The 20,266-nt window shown below is 42.0% G+C and overlaps 1 protein-coding gene across 1 annotated transcript in view; it reads left to right on the top strand.

The window, feature by feature from the left end:
* The first annotated feature begins 4,813 nt into the window (after positions 1-4,813).
* MYLK (myosin light chain kinase) overlaps positions 4,814-20,266 on the top strand; it is a 199,490-nt gene continuing 184,037 nt past the window's right edge. Inside the window, exon 1 of the mRNA XM_066323075.1 lies at positions 4,814-4,991. Within this exon, the coding sequence (XP_066179172.1) occupies positions 4,829-4,991 (163 nt within the window). The 5' untranslated portion in view covers positions 4,814-4,828. The remainder of the gene's footprint in view (positions 4,992-20,266) is intronic.

Genomic DNA, 20,266 nt, shown 5'->3' with positions numbered 1-20,266 from the left:
GAGCTGGATTTCGAAGACCTGTAGGTCTCTTTCAGCTCAGGATGTTCTGTGACTCTGTTTGATCTGCAGGGTCAATCAAGCTTCAGCTGGTATCTGTTTCTCTGTGTCCATTTGCACAACACACTCCCTTTATCTACCCACTTGGCTTGCATGAAAACCCATAGCACCCTGCTGATGGATTTCATTCAGCAAGTCAGAAGTAATTACTGTTTTTGATGCTCTAATTTATGAAAGTGGAAGTTCTCTGCCACCACCTGTGGCTTTGGAAAAATGAAGATGCAGAATATTTGTAGTTCAACCAAATATTTGGTCTGCTAGTCTGAACAGTCTGTTAGTTTGAAATACAAGTTGTGCAATTTAGCTGCTATTAAAGTCAATGAAATTGCTAGATTTTCCTTCTTTATTCACTAGCTTATGTTGTTCCAGCCTTGTTTTATCACAAGATGATAAAACAGCTGCTGAGTTTCCAAATCTGAAACTTCCCCAGCAGCCAAATGCTTACAGCCTTGTTCCCTTTCTCCATCAAAAATAGAAGTATAAAGGCTGAGATACCAGTGCAAGTCACCAGATAGGCATAAACTACCTGTGTGGTCTTTTGCTGGCACATCTAATCCAGTTTTCTTTCTCCTGGGCTGAGTAAACTGATGCTGCCCTAAATGCTGTACGTCAGTGTTAGTACTGACATACAGTACTTGTATGACCTCTTGGCTTCCCCCCTCCTTACATGCTCAATCTCTATTTGCAGCACGAAACTCACAGGCTTTTAATGCTTTCTATGTTCACAATCAGCAAAGACATAAGCAGGATGAGGATGATAATTTAGTCTGCCTGCAGATTTGAGAAGATATTATAGTGGCTCCCTTTTTAGAAGATTATTTTCTAATCTTAAGAGGCTCGAAACTGCATTGCATCTAAAATTAGAGTTTATATTCTGAAAAAAAAAACAAACCCCAAAACAAGCTCTTGTGCCAGAAAGAAAAGAAAGAATGGCCTCAGAGAAATGGAAAAACATGTTTCTTTTCAATAAAGTTAATTCCTATGTATCTGATTCTAGCAGTTTCCCTGCTTAATTAGGGGTCATATCAGGAATAAGCCCTAAACTTAAGCAATTTGTGGAGCAGAAGTGTAAGTGAGAAGGCAGCACATATCAAAATACAATTGTGTTTTGGGTACATCCTGAACTTTATCCTGAAAGGAGCCAAAAGGATTTTACAGAAAGATTGCCACTGAAAGGATGAATGGGGAAGAGAGCACAAGGCAAAAGGAGAGGTTGTCTTTACTCTCTCTCTGCAGTGCTGCTCCTTGTTCTCATAATCACCTGATAATCATCCCAGCCCCGTAGTTCAGCTTCAGTTACTCACTTTTCCTGACACTTCAGCTGGGTAACTTCATCCTTCGCTCATTTCCCGTGCCCTGCCCCACAGAAGCTATATAAGCTCTCTGAGGGTTTTGCTGGTTACAGCCCGTGGCTTGTAAGCTACAAAAATCTAAATGTAGGTCAAGATGAGTTGAAATCTTTTAAACACAGCCAGCCACTGTTTCCTAAACACGTCCCTGGAGCAGCTGCATGGAGGATGTTTACAATTAAAAAACAACCCTCAAGCAGTCAGTTCAGAATGCACAGGATTACTGCAGCCAGCAGCATTCATTAAAAGTCATTTCTGAAGTTTCATTATCTTGAGCTCGATCAGATTTAAGATCAGCATCTAAAGAAGTGGAACTATTGACTTCCAGCATCCTAGAGGGCCCTTAGAACAAAGGCCCAACTAGAAGATAAATGGTCCCAAAAGGACTCTAGGGACGAAGTGTGACTGGACCTCAAGTATTATGTCATTCTGGTTTCTACCAGGATGGGAGATCCCTCACTTTTTTCCTTTTCTTTCTTGATCTCACTTGTGCAATTAAAATCCCAACAAAACAAACCAGCAAAGAAAAAAACCCAGCAAAACAAAACAGGAAAAAAAGATGAGCTCTGCTGAAAATGAGTCAATCCCTTGAAACCCAGCAGGGGCACCGTCTGCTCTCCTTATGGAGCTCAGTGGCTTTCATCATGATTCAAGTGTCTCCTACTCCTCCCTCTCAGCTGAAGGCAGATGTGGGTTCACTGGCAGCATTGGGCCTTGTTCTTTGTGAGTGTTTAAGGCCCAAGCAATCATTTTAAATTGAAAGCAGAGACGGCGATGCTATTACAAGATTGTCTAGAGCAGCGATTTCCAACTGGTAAGACATGAGAACATTTACAAGAAAAAGGTTTCATGAAGTCTAGGCTAGAAATCAGCACAGAAAAGCATAAGCATGATGCAGAGCAGCATCTTCTTAACAGTTAAAATATGTTGAGAAGAAAACTTCTTCCAAAAAGGTGTTGGAAGTCTTCAATCAGACCACAGAGAAGATTGAAGCAAGCTTGTCCCTGGCTCTGTGTGGCTCTTTGGTTTTCATGTACTTTCTGTACTCTGATGCCAAATAATAATTTATCTGCTGAAAACAAGTGTTCATGCAACAAGCATCTTGCTTTTAACAGCTCATGTGCTGATGGGTGTGTAGCTGTGGAGCTCTGTGTGCACGCACTGCCATCTGAAATCCACTACAGACAGACAGTTATGCGCATCCGGAAGGATCAGGGATGGATGCCCGTTTGTTTTGGACTAAAGAGAAAAACATCTGGCAATCCAGAATTTGCCACAACCAAGGAGAGTGGAGAAGGAAAAGGCCCAGAAGTGTCAGTCTGGCTGGATGTAGCAAACAGGTAGAGAGGTTTAATAGAGCAAGTGAGGACTGAGGCACTCAGGACCTCTGACAATAAAACAGCTTTTCTTTAGGATTCCCTTTTCAATGATTCTGGTCGAAATAAAAATAAACAAATAAATAAGTCTCTATTAACCTATTTTCAAAGTCCCAGAGCCTTTAAAACAGCAAAAGCATCTTGTTCTCCTAAGAGTCAATCTAAAGGAATTAGGAAAAAGAAAACTAACACTGCGTCCTCCTGAAGAGTTAGCAGCAATTCCCCCCAGTGCAGTCCCTTTGTACTGCACCTGAAAAAGCCAAAAGCGATGGCTGTAGCTTTTCATGGACTCATGCTGCTGACTGCTCTCATCCTTCACAGAAGCTCAGGTACCAGGAAAAGGCAGCATCCTGCACTGCCTCCATGTACAGCCTTCTTGGGTTGCAGGACACATGCTCCATCAATGGCAGAAAGATTCACCTCAGAATCGAAATGGAAAACATTGGGGTCTCTGCAAATACAAACCTCTTGACATCACTGTAGCCAAGAACAGCTTTGCTGTGACTTGCTTATCTTGGCCCCATTTTTCTGAGTTGAGGGCTTTTAGGATGAAACAGTCAGGGGAGAGAAAGAATTGAAGCCTGGGCTGTAGTTTACTCCATCACCCTTAAAAGCACCTTAGTGCCTAGTGAAGAGGCAGGTTTTCTACAGCTTGTGCTTTTCTTTTTCTGTAGCAGTTCAGAACCGTGTATTAACATACCTAGCAGCAATCTGCAGCACAGAAGAACATAAGAGGACAGGAAAGAAAGGCTTTATCCATAGAACCTGGGCTTTCTGTATGTCTGTCCCCATTTATGCTTATGATCTGGCTCTAAGTCCATTTCAAATACAGAGCTGATTGTGTTTTTTAAATGTGTAAATGAAAAAAAACATTAAAGTATCAGAGTAAAAAGACTTTAAGTTCGCAATGTATGTGACTTCATACATTTCCTCTTCAGGGTCTCCAGCCCCACATTATGAAACAGCAGTTCTAAGGTCTTATTGTTTGAAGAGGATTCAATTTGTCCCCATCTCGCATTTGCTCTTCCTTCTACACTACTTTAGCACTTAACACAATTAACTGTAAACGGTTTATTAAATTAAATCCCCTGCCCCAGATTTGGACGTCCCCAGGCAGATGTGCAGAGCCTGGGCGCTAGGCAGGCCCTGGGGCTGGGGGAGGCAGGGGCAGCCCTGAGCCCCCTTTGTGCCTGTGGCAGGGCAGGGCTGCAGCTCCATACAGAGCCCTACACTCCGCACACATACCCACATGCACACGCCTAGGGCGTGCTATCCCAGTCCCGGGCAAACCTTCACACACGTCCTCTGTGCTCTCCCCTATACGCAAGCTACCCAGTTCCTCCAGAACACACACACATCTCCCATATGTATTTCATTCACATCCCATGCCAGCCCATAACCACACTCCTCTACACTTCCCATACATGCATCCCAGAGATCCAAGATCTATAACTCCCACATCCCCATAGGCTCTGCGGTGCACGGCTCATGCGGCATCCATGTGCATCCCTACTCCCTCCTCTTACAGATCTGGACATCCCCCATCCGCCGCGGGGCGAGCGGCGCTCCACAGGTGCTGGGCTGCCCCCGTCCCTTCGCTGGCCCCCAGGACCCCCGGCCGCCGCCGAGCGGGGCTCCTCCGGGAAGGAGCGAAGGGCAGCCGACCGCAGGCGGTATCGGCGCCGGGCACCGCTTCCCCCGCGGGCTCCCGCTTCCCCCGCTGCCGCGGCGCTCGGCCCGGCCCGGCCCGGAGCAGCAGCAGGTGGGCTGCGGCCGGAGCCGCAGAGCCGGGGCTGGGCGGCTCGGGGCTCGGCGGCCCCGGCAGCGCTGCCCGCAGCCCAGGGGCTCTCCCGGCCGGCCGCGCCCCGGGACGCGGAGCGAAGCCCGTGGGCGGGCACGGGTGGGGAGTACCGCGGCATCCTCCGCAGGGGGAGGTGAAGGAGGCGGAGAAGGAGGAGGAGAAGGAGAAGAGGGAAACCTGCTTCTCCTGAGGGACGAGGTAGCGGCGCTGCAGCGAGCCAGCCCAGCGGCGCGGGCTGCGGGCACATGCCGGGCTTGGAGCACCGGAGCCGCGGAATTCCTGCGGGTGTCTCAGCCCAGCTCCCGTCCCTTCCCCGGCGAGAGCGACAGCCGGGCTCCGGCAGGGAGGAGGGCTCACCTACGGCTCCCCTCCCGGAGTGCATTAATCCCAGAGCAAGCAAACCTGGTAGTAAGTACTTGTCATCTTTTATGTATGATTTTTTTACAGTTTTATTGTTCTCTGCTGGCAGGTAGCAAAGGATTTCTAAGATGAAGCATTTATAGGCTCGGCTGTAAGGATAATCTCTCCGGCTCTCTCTTGGCGTCCTGAGCCTTTCCGATATAGAGGTGCATATGTGGAGGCACATGTAGCAACATTCCTTCACTACACATCTACATCTTTAATGTTTCAGGAAAAAAAATGTATGTGCCGGGATTTTTTTTTTTTTTTAGCTTCTGCTGTTCTCAAAGTAATTTATATCATGTTGCACAACACGCTTAGAGTCTCAGAGAAGGATAAATCCTGGTGACAACCACTTAAACATGCTGCATGAGGATGGGGGAAGGAGATGAATGTTTAAAATCATTAACTTGGCAGAGGCGGGAAAGTCACTTCTCTGCAGGCTGCCTTCACGCTACAGAGCAATATGCTTTTGGGGATTCTTTGCCTTTTAATCCTCTTTCCTGTATGTGCACATCTGGACTCTGGCCTGGCACTGCTCCCTGCACTCAGGCTAGAAGGGAGTGGCATGGCAGACTGGCTGGGGCTGGAGACCAGGGATGAAAAGACAGAGGAGCCTTCCCTCCTCCTACACTTAAAAGATACTTTTTTGCTCTGGTCTGGTCTTCTGCAGAGTAAATCCACAGGAATACTTCTAGAGTCAGGAAGGGGAATCAAAACTGTTTTGAAGGCTGCATTATTCTCCCTACAAAGGTAATAGCTGAGAGGATAAGTGCAAATACCTGATTCCACACCCTTCTTTTAAGGGGTTTCCAAGCATTTGTGGGGTGAGTGTGGAGTTACATGACACGCAGAAGGTGTGTTCGCCACTAAGACCCTACAAAATTATGCTGCCTCTTTGTGGAGTGCTGGGAATGACATTCCTGTCAGTGGAATTGCAAGAGAACTAGTAATTTCTCTCTAACTTTAAATCCCTAAGAGAACTACTATCTTTCTTCCCCTACTTCCTGCACACATCTTTATTTTATTTTATTCTGCTAATGACTTGCCTCATTATTTGCAGAATATGATATGTGTCTTCCTGTGCAACTATATTTGCTGAGATGTTCCTGGAACTAGGTTCTAGGAGTGCATTTTAGGAGCCTTCTGTTTTTGAACCAGAATTATATTTAATAACTGAATAGTTAATTTTCATCTGGCACATATCCAGTATTTTCTGGTTCCTCAAGTGATGCTATTCTCTAGCTGGTCACTGTGTGCTGTGTTCTCATAATACACTAATGTTACACCCATCTTCAGCCTTTTGCAAATGAATGCTACAGGACGTGTGTTTTAACTCAAAAAGTAACTGGAGTGACTTTTTGGTTATAGTAGAAGGATGTTTGCTGCCAGAGGACCAGCCCCTAGAGTGATAGGCAGGATGTCCTGTGCTGGTGTATTGATGACGTATTAATGACATTTAACCTTTTTAGATGGACATGAGGAGATAGGAAATGCCTGGTTTAATAAATATCACAGCTAGAATATTATATAAACGTGGGAGGCTCACACCAGTTAATATCACTGACCCCATTTTTATTGGTCTTGTAGGGAAGTCTTAAAAGGTCTGCTGTAAAGAAAGTTATAAATCAGATACTCTGCAGTTGCAAGCATGTGTCCATAGCTGTAGTTGCCCTACTGCATGGTGCAAAGGAGAAGGAAGGAAATAATTCAGTGAAGTTCTGTTGGTTTGCTTGTATATTGCTGAAAGGGAATTTATAAAGTCTGAAATAAGCTGGGATTACGTATTGCTACTGGCTTAGGTTAAATGTAAGAGATGCATAATTTTTCTCTAGTTTTTGGTCTGTTTTGTGTTCTCTGTTCTCCCTGGCTCCTCCTTTAAGTTCATTAGGACTTCCTCTGGGCGATGATCCGATTTTTACAGTCAATCAAAATCCATACCAATAGCCTTACACAGGCCAAATACACTGAACTTAGAAACACTATAAACCAACAGCTACAAATTACTTTCAGAGCCCTCCTAAAACAAAATGCAGATATAAATAGAGTTCAGAACTGCTCCAAATGCTGTGCCTTAAAGCTGTGGATGTGGCTAAATCCAGAAAATGTGCTCAGAAGCTCTATTTGAGAGCCATGTAAGGAGATGGATGAAGTTTCTTGTTAGACTCTGGAGAACTCGTAGCCACAGTCTGTGGTTATTGGACTCTTCTAGGTAGTTTGAATTCAGGTCTGAGCTTGGGCTGGAAGTGATCCTGGTTTTGCAGACATACTCCTCTCCTTTCATTCATAAACTTGTCAAGTACATAATAAAACACAGTACGGTTGTTTGCTTTCACTGTGTTCAGAAGCTGTACTCAATAGCTTTTCCAAACTTTATTCCACAGGTGAAGGTAGTTTTTTCTTCCCTTGGCTGATTAACACACTCTTCTCTCTTTGATGCTAAATTACTCTTTTTTTTGTTTGTTTTTTATAACCTCCCATGGAAGGTTAGGTGATCCTGTCTCTCATGGCTCTAGAAGCACATTGCTGCACCTGTTGCAGTAGACTTTTTAAACCTTTTCTGTGGCATCCACTGCACCAAACAGGATCTTATCAAGCTTTGTACTGCTGCCTTCATCCCACTGATGAGAATGCTTCCATGATGTACATTAGGGCTACATATGTTGTTTGGGTTTCAGCACTGGATGCAGAGAAGATATGATTAATCTGTAGTGCTGAAAAGGATTCATTAGTGAACCCAGATGGTTCCAGGTAGGATGGACTCCAGAGTTTTTTTTAAATTTAACATAGCTTTAAATGTCATCTGTGTTGTCTGGGTTTTACTGAAATCTGTGTCTTTTACAGTATGGGTTTAGCTGAAATCTGTGTCTCTTCTGAGCAGTTGTACCGGGTCTATTGAGTGTGCTACAGCAAGGTCTGTCTCTAATAATGTTTTCATTAAGCCTCTCTACAGACAGAAGAGTAAACTAATTGCCAGACTAACATGTCATTTGGCTCTGTGAACAAGCTACTGAACACGAACTTATGAATAGAAACTTAAAAGGCTCATTAGCAACCTGCTACATGAAAGAAATGCCAAAGTAAAATGAAAATACATTTATATTCCTGTTGTTGTCGCTATTCAAGCTGATACAGAATTCTAGTTAATTTTCATGGGAATCTTAACTAATTTCATAAACTTTTTTTGCCTCTAAACTTTCAGCAGCTGCTCCCTCTATAAAAGCTAGGAATAACTGGTTCTGCTTTAGTAGGAATGAAAGGAGAATTGAGCTCTATAGAAATGAGGAGATTAGAGCTCCATGAGGCATATACCCATTTAATGCTGCTGGAAACCAAACCTGCTTGAATAATCCTAACTCTCACTTCTGGTAAGCAGAAATTCTAGGGAAAAAGAAAAATTCCCTTAGTGACTTATTAACAAAGGCTTTTCAGGTTTGCTGGGATTTATCATGTGAGCCTAATCTACCTTTTGTTCATCCAGTTGGCAGGCTTTAAGATTTAAAAGGGTCTGCAGAAACTCCTCCCCCAAACTCCTTATTTAATTAAAGAGGCTTGGTGCATTATTTACTTTTGAGTCTTCCATTTATGTGGGAACAATGAGTTGGGGTTACCATATTGTAAAATATTTGTGAATGCTGCATTATAGGCAGGGAAAATAAACAAACTTTGGCTACACCTTCAAATTCACAAGGCTTTATTAACCTACATGGGTTCAGTGAGAACGACTGAAAGCGAGGCCAGTCATACATAAATACTAAAGTATAAATACAGGTGTGTAACTCTACAACAAATTTCTCTGCAGCTGTAGGTGACTTAAAGGGCCTGGAGGAGAGTTGGTTTCTCATCTGCTTCTATGAGAGGCATTGGATATGCAGATCAGGCTATGCACATACCAGTAATTTTTATATTTTGCTTTGGTGGCTCATCAAAGACAGACTGGTAACTGTAGTTCTCTCACTAGTTCCCCCAGCTCCTTCTCCTCCCCCACTCCATTCATCCCTGTGGCTGTGAGCATCAAGTTGCAGATAAAACGACTTCTGAGACAGCAATGGGATGCAGCTCTTGCCAAAGGCAATTAAGTGCTTAGGATTACAGTGTTCTTTACAAAGTGTGTTCTTGCTGAATCCCTTTCCTCTTCTGTTTGCTGGCACTAAGCAGTTTCTTGGCACTTACCTTTGTTATAACAAGTCTGAGCATTGCTAAACTTCACTGCAGCATGTCTAGCAAGCTGCAGTGTCTTCTGTTTTGAGGATAGTCTTTCTGGTGATTCTTTACTGAGAGTCAGCTTGACCTCATCACCTTTGCTGTAATTGGATTAAATTCACTCACTGGCCAGAAACACGACCAGCTGACAGCATATTAATTCTTCAGACTGAAGTGCTGTTATGTGTGCATAGGTTCCATGGTACCAAAGGCAATTTTAGGGCTTGTGATGCAGCCAATGCATCACAGGATACAAAATTGTCACAGGGGGATGTTTTCAGTTATTTTCCTCATGGCAAAAGGCTTCAAACAGACTATACATTCTGTGTCAAAGTAGAAAATCTAACCTGTGGGGGAAGAAACTACTTGCTCTATTTGTCAGTCCTGTGCATCACTTGCTGTTGCTTCTTGTGAAATGTGATAAATTGCTGGGAGTCCACAAACATCCTGGCTGAGGAAAATGAGTGATGGCATGTGCTGTTTTACACACTCACTGTAGTTTATTTCTAATTATTGTACAGCAGGTTAAAACCATTATTTTGTGTTGTTTTATTGCTTTTTTCTGTCATTCTTCAGCAGTTCTGTGATCTGAAGTATTTGCAGAGTGGCAGGATGATATCTGAACAAAAAAAAAAAAACCAAAAGTACCCAAAAAGGATACTGGAACTGTGTAGTGAAGGATAATCTGATCACCAAGCCTGTAGTTTCACCCAGAGACCTTTTAGCTACTGTTTAAACCAGTGTAATCCAGCTTTCAGTGGGAACCACTGCTAAGCAGCAAAAATCACTATCCTGATTGTTAACCTCAGCAAAATGTTAGAGGATGAGGGAGTAGTGGGGAGACCAAGGACCGAGCTGCAAATACTCTTACAAAGAGGGCTTGGGAGACACAGTGGTACCCAGTATGGCACAGGCATTCTGAGCTATTAGAAATAATGAAAGGATCCCAGTTTTAGCTTTTCTTATCTGCCTGGAAGTACTGCAAGTTTCCTGTTTGCTGCAGAGGCCTATGAGAGCTGTGTTTTGCAGGCAGCACGGGCCAGAGGAACTAGAGCTCCCAGCTCTGTGTTCCGAGCAGGGCATTGTTGCACTTGATTTCAAGGTGATGTTGCTTTCCCTAAATTCTGTAAACTGATGAACACTTCCGGTGCAAAACAATAGGCAAACAAGGTGAGACAGGGGTGTGAGATTTTCCATATCTTCTAAATGACAGTCACCATTTAATTTAATTTAATATATGAATGTGCGGTGCAAATAGTAACCAGGATGTCTGCTTTAATACCCCATTATAAAATGCATACCGTTGCCTAATATTTTTGGCAGTGTTGACTCTTAAGAAGTTGCTTGTCTCCTAACAGAAGAAATATATGATTCCATTAATTCTTTATAATGGTGTAAGCAGTTAAATTAAGTAAAGGGGTTTTGAAAAGGGTTTTTTCATATGTATGTTTTATGTCATGTAATTGGAATCAATGTCATTAAAAATAAATTAAAAAAAAAAAAATCCCAAACCTCAGAGCCAAAATACTGACCATCTCTCCTGGACAAGGATTAAGTCTGATTCAGTGAAAAGAATAAAGTATGAGGGCATGTTCTGTAAGAAGCACTCAGAAAGTTCAGGCCAGGCATGCACTGTCTGTTCTTACACTGTTTGTATCAAAAGGAAAGTTACGAACCAAAAGCAATAAGCAAGCTGTGTTTAAAATACACAGGAAAGAGAAATTTGTCAAGAACGGCCTGTTTTACTTAAGCTCTTTACCTCAGGTCTTTTATGATCATAACCTTTCCCTTCCTTTGGTGGAAGAAGGTGAAGATACTCAGTCAGTGCTTTGTGTCTGACAGCGTTGCAGGCTCATCAGTGGCTGAAGCCCAGCCGGGTTTGGGCGGTGAGAAGCCGGTGCTGTTCTGTGCAGGTGTGCAGCGCTGGTGTGGGTGAGGCTGGGGAGCCCTGCCTGCACACAGCCTGGCACCGTGCCGTGGTGGCCTGTCTTGGGCAGAGCCTGAGAGAACATCACAGAGGGAGCCCTGCCTTGGAAACAACAGCTGGTGTCTCACCCCCGTCGTCACAGCAGCGCAGTTCCTCTGACCTCGACAGAGTTGCAGCATTCAATGGTTTTCAGTGACGTGGGAGCAAAACTGGGCCTATATTCTTTTAACTGGTCTATTTAGCAGCTCTTTTCCATATGCAGTCTCCATGCCAGTGACAGGAGCTTCCTGGAGCTGACAGCGGACACAAAAGGCCCTCTTCTCTAAACCACTGGACCTTAAGAATTTTGAAAGGATGTTACAACAAGCCTCATAATACGCCATTGTCAGGCTCTCTCTGAAGAGGCCTGCAGCGCTATCATACCTCTGAGCTTTCCCGAGGGGGTGTGATGACCCCACATGGAAGAAAATACAAGAGTAATGGTTTGGGTGGCTATGAGGAATTTTATGGTACTACTTCCCCTGGCTGTAACTTGAAACCAGCTGGAGGCAGTTAGTGCTAGCTGAACTCTGTATAAAGAGGCAGGCAAATATCTGAGCATGTGTCCTGCAGGTTTTTTAAGAAGAGATCTTGGCTTGCGAGTCTATGCATTCTGGCTGCCTCTTTTTCACAGAGACAGGGGAGTGGTGAAAGAAGGTTTGTTTAATTTTCTCCCACATTTCCCCTTTCTTCTTCCTACTCATTTTCCTGTTCCTTTGCAGTGCAGAGGTTTTTCCTGTCACTGTGAAGCGAGCACATTAGAATGGCAGAGGCGGCGGGTTTGGGAAGGCCGGAGCTCCAGCATTCCCAAGGGAGGGGCAGGATTTGCATTCCCTGCTGAGGGATGTGGCCCAAGGTGTGTCCGTGGGGCGGTGAGCAGGCGGGACTCCCCTCACGGTGAGCAGGCCGGGGAGGCGCGGGGCAGGCCGCGCTCCCGCCATGTGCCCGGCCTGTGCCACCAGGCCCTCATGGCGGCCCACGGGAATTCTGCTCAGATTAAAATTAAAACCAGCCTGAACGCGGCCACTGGGGGGCTTATTGATCAAATAATCCCATCTTGTGCAGAGAAAAAGTCTGTTTCATGTGTGTTTTCTTAAAATGCTTCTAAACTCAGTCAGCAGAAGCATTGCTCCTTCAATTTACCTGAAATTTGGCCTTTATCAAGGTCGCTTCAGATGAATAAGGAAGTATTGAGTTGCCATTCAATCTATTTAGATCTTCCCTGATACAGAGCTCAGTTATATTCGTTTTTCAGGGTGTTTCCAAGCTATATGTGGATGCTGAAGGGTCCTGGGTGGCCTGAGCAGAAGTGAGGGGTCACTTCCTGACTGGACCACAGCGACAGACAGAAAATGAGCTTACAAAAGTCAAGGACTTGCAGACACCTCCCCAGCAAGGACAGTCACACATGGTCAGGTAGTTCCCCAGGTGAAATAGTGTGGGCTTTGTTCCATTCTCTACATGTGCTATTGGCCTTAAACTTAATGTAAGATCCCCTAACTGCAAGTGCTTTACCACTTCTTTACTTTCTGCTTTGTCTCAGAGGGTGAAAGCAAACATAAAGATGTAAATAAGTTTTAGTACTTGATGTTACATTGATTATATTATATTATATTATATTGTACTCTGCTGGACAACTGAGGTAACTTTCTTTGAGTTCATGAGCACTGCAGAATGCAGTGCGTTTATTAAATGTTTATATTCCTGTAATACAAGTATAAAAACAAGTATATTAGTAACGTATGGCTATTGATATTGGAGCAGGGGACTGTAGTAACAAGCCTACTTCTCACTAAACTGCAGAGGAGGAGAAAAATGTGTGATGTTCCATGTCTGTTCATGCCTGTCATGATTTCTGTGGTGAATTTTCCAGTCCTAGTTCCTTTCAAGCAGGTTTTCTTACTAGTGTAAGGTTTTGAGACAGATTGTGTTGAGGGCAAGAATAAGAGAACTTTGTTAAACTTTGTTAGTTTTTTATCTGTAGAGTGTAGATTTTTTTTTTTCCTCAAGGGCCAAACAAAAATATTTTTTAAAACTGTATGAGTAACAAGATAATGAAATAAATTGAACATCAAAACAAAGGATTTATTGTCTTGAAAACAAACTTGCTGTAATTGCATTTCTTGTGAGGTTTTTTTTTTTTGGTCCGAGCTTATATTTCACTTACAAGACAGGAAATACAGCCTTGCTGATTGCATTTTTAGAGCTATAAATAACTTACTGTCTTCAAAGATGGTGTTAATTTAAAAAAGGTTCTAAAATGAAACTTTGATGAATTAAAAATTAAGTTGGGTGGGTAAAATAATTACTTGCTGTACTGTGTGTACAGATGTTAAGGGTGTTTTCAGGAGAAGGGTGTTATAAGAGAAGTTCTGGCACCTTGAACTGGTCTGAATTGTTTCATTTCCCTTTCTTTGCTGGTTGTATCTGTCCCTGTCCCATTCTCACCCCTGTCATAAAGGGGTAATGAATATGTTTGCTTGCCATCACCTTGCTCCTTTGTTGGGGTCATCATTCATCCTCAGGAAGTGTGTGATGTGTGGGAACTCTAAGTTGGCCTAAAAAATGAATAACTTTAGAACTGCCTCAGTGTTCCTGTTAGCCCAGTATTGTGTCTGACAACAGGAGAACCTCCAGCAGCTGTTTCTCGAGATCCATTTCTCTCCACACATCTCCAGTTTCCACAGCTCTTCTGTTAAGGATATTAGAGGATATGTACCTGTTTAGTCCTCTAAGTCTCTATTTATGGACCTGTTGACTAGAGTTTGTTTAATCCCTTTTTGAACCCATGAACATCCTTTGCCTTCAGAGTCTTGCGTGACAGCAAGTTCCAGAAGCTAGTAACCTGCTGGATAAACATGTCCCTTCTATTTAAATGAGTTGGTTGCAGTGAGTACTGCCTTGTTCTACTTTTGTAGGGTTGGGCAAACAACTGTTCTGCATTTAGTAGCTCATGGGGTTTTTGTTATACCTGGTCATATCCACTACATATGCCTTCCTTCTGAACTGAGGACTCCCAGCCTTTTTAGTAGGTCTCTTTGCATGTGGTTGGCCTTTTTGACACCTTGGTAATGTCCTCCTTGGTATGTGGAGAGCAGATCACAGCACTAAAGCTGTGGGAGCACTCAGGCTGTGAGGAGTGGCAGAAATGTCCTGCCTTCCTCTTTTCCTGAGGATTCCAGTGAAGGTGCTGGCTTTTCTGGACTGCTGTTGGACACTAAACCAAGGGCTTCAGAGAACTGTCAAGGATGGCTCTGGCTTCCAAGTAGGAATATTTAGAATTGATATTGCCTTGAGGAATTACTACAGTAAAGCCTACCTGCCAACATTTTCCTCAATCATTTAATTTTGTTATGGATAAACATGCTGAGTAACACCAGTCCCAGCACTAATCCCAGGACCTGCATTGCTGATTCCTCTCTATCTTAAAAAGCCTGTGAAGCACTACTCTTTCTAAAATTCAGTCTCCTACTTAAATGAGTTCAGACTTGCCAGATTGTGGTTTCCAGGTTCCCTACACAGCCCTTCCTGCAGCTGGAAGTGATGCAGGCAGGATCTGTGATTCTCAAGCACAGAGACTCTCTGTAGCTCTGGTTTACATACCTCGGGTAGTGGTCCTTAAATTTGTATTTGAGTTTCTTTGGAACTTGTGTGAAAATTGTTTTGTCTCAGTGCTTTATTAACATCTAGCTTCCTTGTTCAGTCTGGTATTTCCTGATTTTAGTTCAGATTGGTCTGGTTCCTCTACCAGATTTGCAACAGAGAGTGTATTGGGTGTGGAAATCTCCCCAAAGGTTTCATCAGTAAAGGCTGGTGTAATGATTTAGCTGAGCTTCTCTGCTATAACTGTATCATCCCCATCTGCGTCTTGTACACCTTTTTCACCCAGCAGCTGGACTCCTTTTCCTAGCTGGTTTCCTGTCCTTGATGTATTTCAAGAGCTGTTTACTAGAACGGTGATCTTTGTTTGCAGGCAATTTTTGGATTGTCTTTTAGCTCTTTTAATTTCCTGCTTACATTTTACTTGCCATATTTTATGGGCTCCCCCGTCTTTACTTAAGCAATCCATTTTCTAAGAGCTGACCTATGCCCTGCAATACTCTCCTAACTCTCCCTGAGGCTTCCTGCTTTTTGAACTGCTCCTTTTGAGTGTCCTTTTTTTTTTTTTTTTTTTTTTTTTCTCCCACATCTTTACATGATCCTCTTTCTTAAAATTAACTAACTGTATATAGGTTTTGTTTGGTGACTCTTAAATCAAAGCTGTTCTTTGTGTTCCTTAACAAGTAAGCTTTATAGCTTTCTCTGGTTTGGATGGTCCCTGTACTCAGAAATTTCTTTTCCACTGGAAAACTGTATATGGATCTAGAGAAATGATGTTGTACCATCCCTTTCTTTTGCATGGGGGCTAGTTCTGAGTATTTCTAAACATCCTCATGCATTCTTGTTGTACAGCAGCTATCAGTGTTGTAATACTCTCTGGAGGCTTCTATCAAAACTGAAGGTCACAAGGTTTGTATGAAGCTGTTCTGGTGCTAATGGAGCTGGACATGTTATTACCTTTTGCATGCACAGAGTATGTGCAGTGGTAATGAAAACTTTGCACTCCTGAAATCGTGGACTAAATGATAAATAAATCCAAACCTACGCACTTGAAATATCCAACAAGAAGTTAGCCTTGCTTTTCCAGTTTTGCAGACAAGAAAAAAACCTGTAGGAGAACACTCAGTGGTTATGTGAGAACTCTCTGTGGACATGTTTACAAGAGCTCAAGTGTGTTTATATTCATTCCTGTGCAATTACTGGAGGATTTTCCTTATTCCATAAAGCATGTGTATGCATTTGAAGGAGCATTACAGGTGTTTACTCTTTACAGATGCACTTTGAAGGGCTGCTAGTACAGATGCAATCCAGCACTGAAACAAAATATGCAAACAGGTTATTGTTGATTAATAATGCTTGGCTAAATGAAGCTAATATTAATCAACAATACCTAGGTAGGTGAATAAATGTAGGTACTGTCTTCTCTTTGCCCTGACCACAGGATTAAAGTGTTTGTGGTTTTGTTTGATGGTTTGGTTTTTTTTTTTTTAAACCACTGAGGCACATCCTGTCCCCTGCTAATAGCAGAATGCCTCTCATTCTGTAAATGGAAACACCTAAAATTGCAGAGTTCATCTGTTTGAGCCTTTACTTAACCTGTGAGTACTGGACCAATCTTGCTTCAAATCTAGCTATGTGTCTGGGCTTTGTTGTTGAAACTCTTGGGTTCAAGCCTACTACATTTCTCCCAGGACCAGAAAGCTGTTGGAAATGTATATGCTCTCTCTGGGTGATGACTTTACTGATGAGTTGCAGGAGTTCTTCATCCTATGATGAGCTAAATAATGAAGCAAAGTTCTATATTTCTATAGCTCCTGAAAAAAAAAAAAAAAAAAAAAAAAAAAAAAAAAAAAAAAAAAAAAGAAGAAGAAAGAAAAAAAGAAAGTGAAATCGTCCAGAGCAATTTCTTCATCAAAGCTGACTGAAATAACATCTGTGGTGAAAACCTGTGCCTCATCACCTCATTGTGGCACATGCAAGGGAAATGACGTTAAGTGAAACAGTTGCTTGTCATGGACAGGAACTGATCTTCATGGTACAGAAGACTTCTTACAGTCCTGTATCTGACTAATCCATTCTCTTGAGTGATTTCTTATCAAGTGAAATTTCTGTGGCTGTCAGGATCTTCTGTGGAGGGGTTTAGCTGTGCTTCAGAAGGATTTTCATTGTTATCTAGAGACCTTCTCCTACTTGGCAGTTGGATTGGTAGGTTTATGTGGCTACTGCAGCCTAACTTCTCTTGTCTGATGCTTTGGTATCAATGATTTCAACAGGATAATAATTCATTGCTTTCAATTAATTTTTAACTGTATAATACATTCCTTAATTTGGAGTATTTGAAGGATCTCTACTAGAATGTTTCATGAATGGTGTGGTCAAATACATAGTTCTTAATACTTTCATCACTAGGTTTCAAAACACTTTACAAAGAAGTATCAGAGAGAAAGGAATTTGAAAGAACTTCTCTAAGGCCTGAAAAAAGGTAAGAAATGTGAATCTTCTGTTTTTATATCTGAATGCAAAGTTGTCTTATTCTAACTAAAATCAGTTTAGGAGGTCACTGAATAAAACTTGTGAGTGAACGTATTTTCTTTACCTTCAGTGCAGGCTCAGCCTAGATTTAGCCTAATGTACCAGAAAAAAACCCAACAAAACAAACAAAAATAAAAGTCACTAGAAATGCAAATGTACCCATGAGAGAGTTTAAGTATTATCAAATATTTAAACTCTTGACTATAAACTGCATGCTTCACATGCAGAATTTCTGGAGATCACTGGAGAATTTTTGGGGGGTGATTTTTTTAGGCTAATTCACTGTGAGTCTCTGATATGCAATTTTCCCCCCCATACTTGAAATTTAATATTAATTCTATTGGTTCAACTGGATTAATTAGTTTAAAAATATGTACTTATTTAAGTGGCAAAATAATAACTTCGTCCGAAATAAGAGATTCAACTTCTGAAACTGTTTTTACATTTATTCTGATGTCTTATTATCCATACGTGCTCTACTCAGTCTGCTGATCAAAAAGACTTTTAGGTGCTTATAAAGTAGGCATGAAGTTACTATAAGCTACTTCTGGGAGTTTGTTTGAAAAAAATAAAGAAATAAGGATAAAAATAAACCTTTAAACTTATTATATGGATTCTCTGTACGTTGCCCCTTCCAGATGACAGTTATTCACTCTATTATTCAAATGAAACCATTTGAATGTGGTTTATAGGAAAACTACCCTGCAAAGTTTCTTGTAGGAGAAAGAGAAATACTTCTGGAAACAAAACAGAACAAAACAAAAAAAAACCCAAAAAATCCAGAAGACTTACCAGATAAATGAAAAGTTTTGAACTGTCTCACAAATATTGCATCTCAACTTGTGAAAACAAAACCTGAGGTTAGTATCAGAATTTGATGCTGTTATTTTGAACAGCCCTGGATAACTTAGACTCGGAACAAGGGCAGACTGCTCCCTTTTGTATGCTGGAGTTACAGAGTACAGCAGTTAACTGGGAGTTATGTTATGGCAGCTCGCTGTGCAAACACTGAGGAAAGCCTTGTCACTGCCCCTGAAGGGTTTTGTCCAAGATGATGAACAACAGCTGCTTACTTCTAGTGCAATGATATATCTGCATATATATACATAGATAGATATGTGCTGAAATGACAGAACTGAGTATTTGTGATATGTTTGTTTCTTTAATCTCGGGGCATACACTGTGTTTCTGCTTTTACTCTGCTGCTTTTCAAAAGTGTGTGTCATTTCATTCATCTTGTACCATATTCAGCAACAAGTGTCAAAACAAATCTCTCAGAAAGTCACGTGGAGTTTTTTCCTCATTTGAGAAGGAGAGATATGAGACCAGAATCTCACGTAACACTTTTTTTTTTTTTTTTTTTTTTTTTTTTTTTTTTTTTTTTTTTTTTTTTCCTCCTGATTTGTTACATTTCCTCATGCTTTAGAAGAAAGGCATTCTCAAATTTAGATTTCTGCAACTTCAGTTTCCAGCCCCTGGGTTTTGTATGCCTCTGAGATAACTTTATCACCTGGTACTGCTGGGTTACCCCTGAAGGTACTGCTCTGTGTGATAACAGAACTTGCAACACTCTTAAACTGAACTTTATATGGATTTTGGCTATAATATGCATATATGTATATATTTATATTTTTAATCTATTTTTCCTGGTCTCCAAATCGTTCTCATGCCCCATTTAATTCTCTCCAGACTTTTTCAATGTCCTTTTAAGGACAGGAGTGAGGTGGAAGACATTTTCTATTACGTGTTTGTGCGTCAAACTGAGAGGCCTTGCTCGAGCTTCAAAATGGTAAATTTAAACCAAATACTGAGGAACAAAATGCTAATGCTGTATGCTTTTTAAAGAAAAAAGGAGGGGAAGATCTAACTAGACCCTGGGGATCCATCTTCACTGTGCCTTATTACCACAGCTTTATCCTTTCCAGTTCCTAAAGATGCTGTCAGTATTGAACTCTAATGACCTGATTAATGCATTGGAGGGATGCCTGTAGATTGTGGTATTGATATTATTTCCAGATGCCTTCTTGGCAGGCAGATTGGCAACAAGATGTCATCTTTGTGGTGATGAGGAGGAAGAGTGTGGATTTCTAACTTTTTTATTTTAATGGAGCTTGTCTCAGCAAATAAATACCAGTCATTGGGTCAGTTGGTCTGAAAAACAGTAGCCTTGTGGTAAGCTGAATTCTGTAGATTTATTGGAGTCTATAGAGTAATACAGGAAAAGGATATGATATCTATATTGCTTGCAGAGACTTAGGAGCCCTGTAATACCTGCTCCTCCTTCAGTCAGCAGGGAGCTGTCTTTTGAAGCTGCCAGTATCCTGTGCATGTGAAATCTCTAGGATAATCCCAGACGTGTTTCTTGGGGAAAATACTGGATTTCACAGGATTTAATTCAGAGAATTGAGTTCAAGCAATGAAGCAGGCAGCAGCTGTTAAAAATTCCAGAAACATCACTGCTTAGAATTTTCATCCTGTATTTTGTGCTTCAACCAGGCAGCACTGATCAGGCTCAATATAGATGAGAAAGGGTTAAATTACTGACAGTATCTAGTGGGTCAGACTGACTGAGCTGACCCTTTGTGATGGCAGTGTACTGTCCTACCCACTTTTTTGACCCCCAAAGAAATTGCTTCTTTTTTAGTGACAGTGTTTTGTTTGCATGATGGCCACAGGTACAGCTGGTTCCATTTAACCCATGAGACTGAAATGGTTTGTCAAGTAGCTTCTTATATTTATTGTTAAAGCAAAGATTAACCTCTAATCTCCTCTTTCTTACACGGGGATTTCTTCCATATATCAGTATATAAAGTGCAGACATGGTGGCACAGAAGAATCAACTGGGAGCCTTGGAGTGTCACAGTGGATCTGCCTTTGGATCTGAGTCCTCTCAGTTGTAGGAAAATGTTTCAGTTCTCTGAAGGGAAAAGAGCTGGAATCGATAAATTGAAAGTTTGCTTGCTTTTTGGTGGGATATGCAAGT

The sequence above is a fragment of the Sylvia atricapilla genome, chromosome 7 (assembly GCF_009819655.1).
Source record: "Sylvia atricapilla isolate bSylAtr1 chromosome 7, bSylAtr1.pri, whole genome shotgun sequence".
Classification (NCBI taxonomy): Eukaryota; Metazoa; Chordata; class Aves; order Passeriformes; family Sylviidae; genus Sylvia; species Sylvia atricapilla.
The sequence above is the reverse complement of the archived record's forward strand: the minus strand, read 5'-3'. Positions and strand labels throughout refer to the sequence as shown.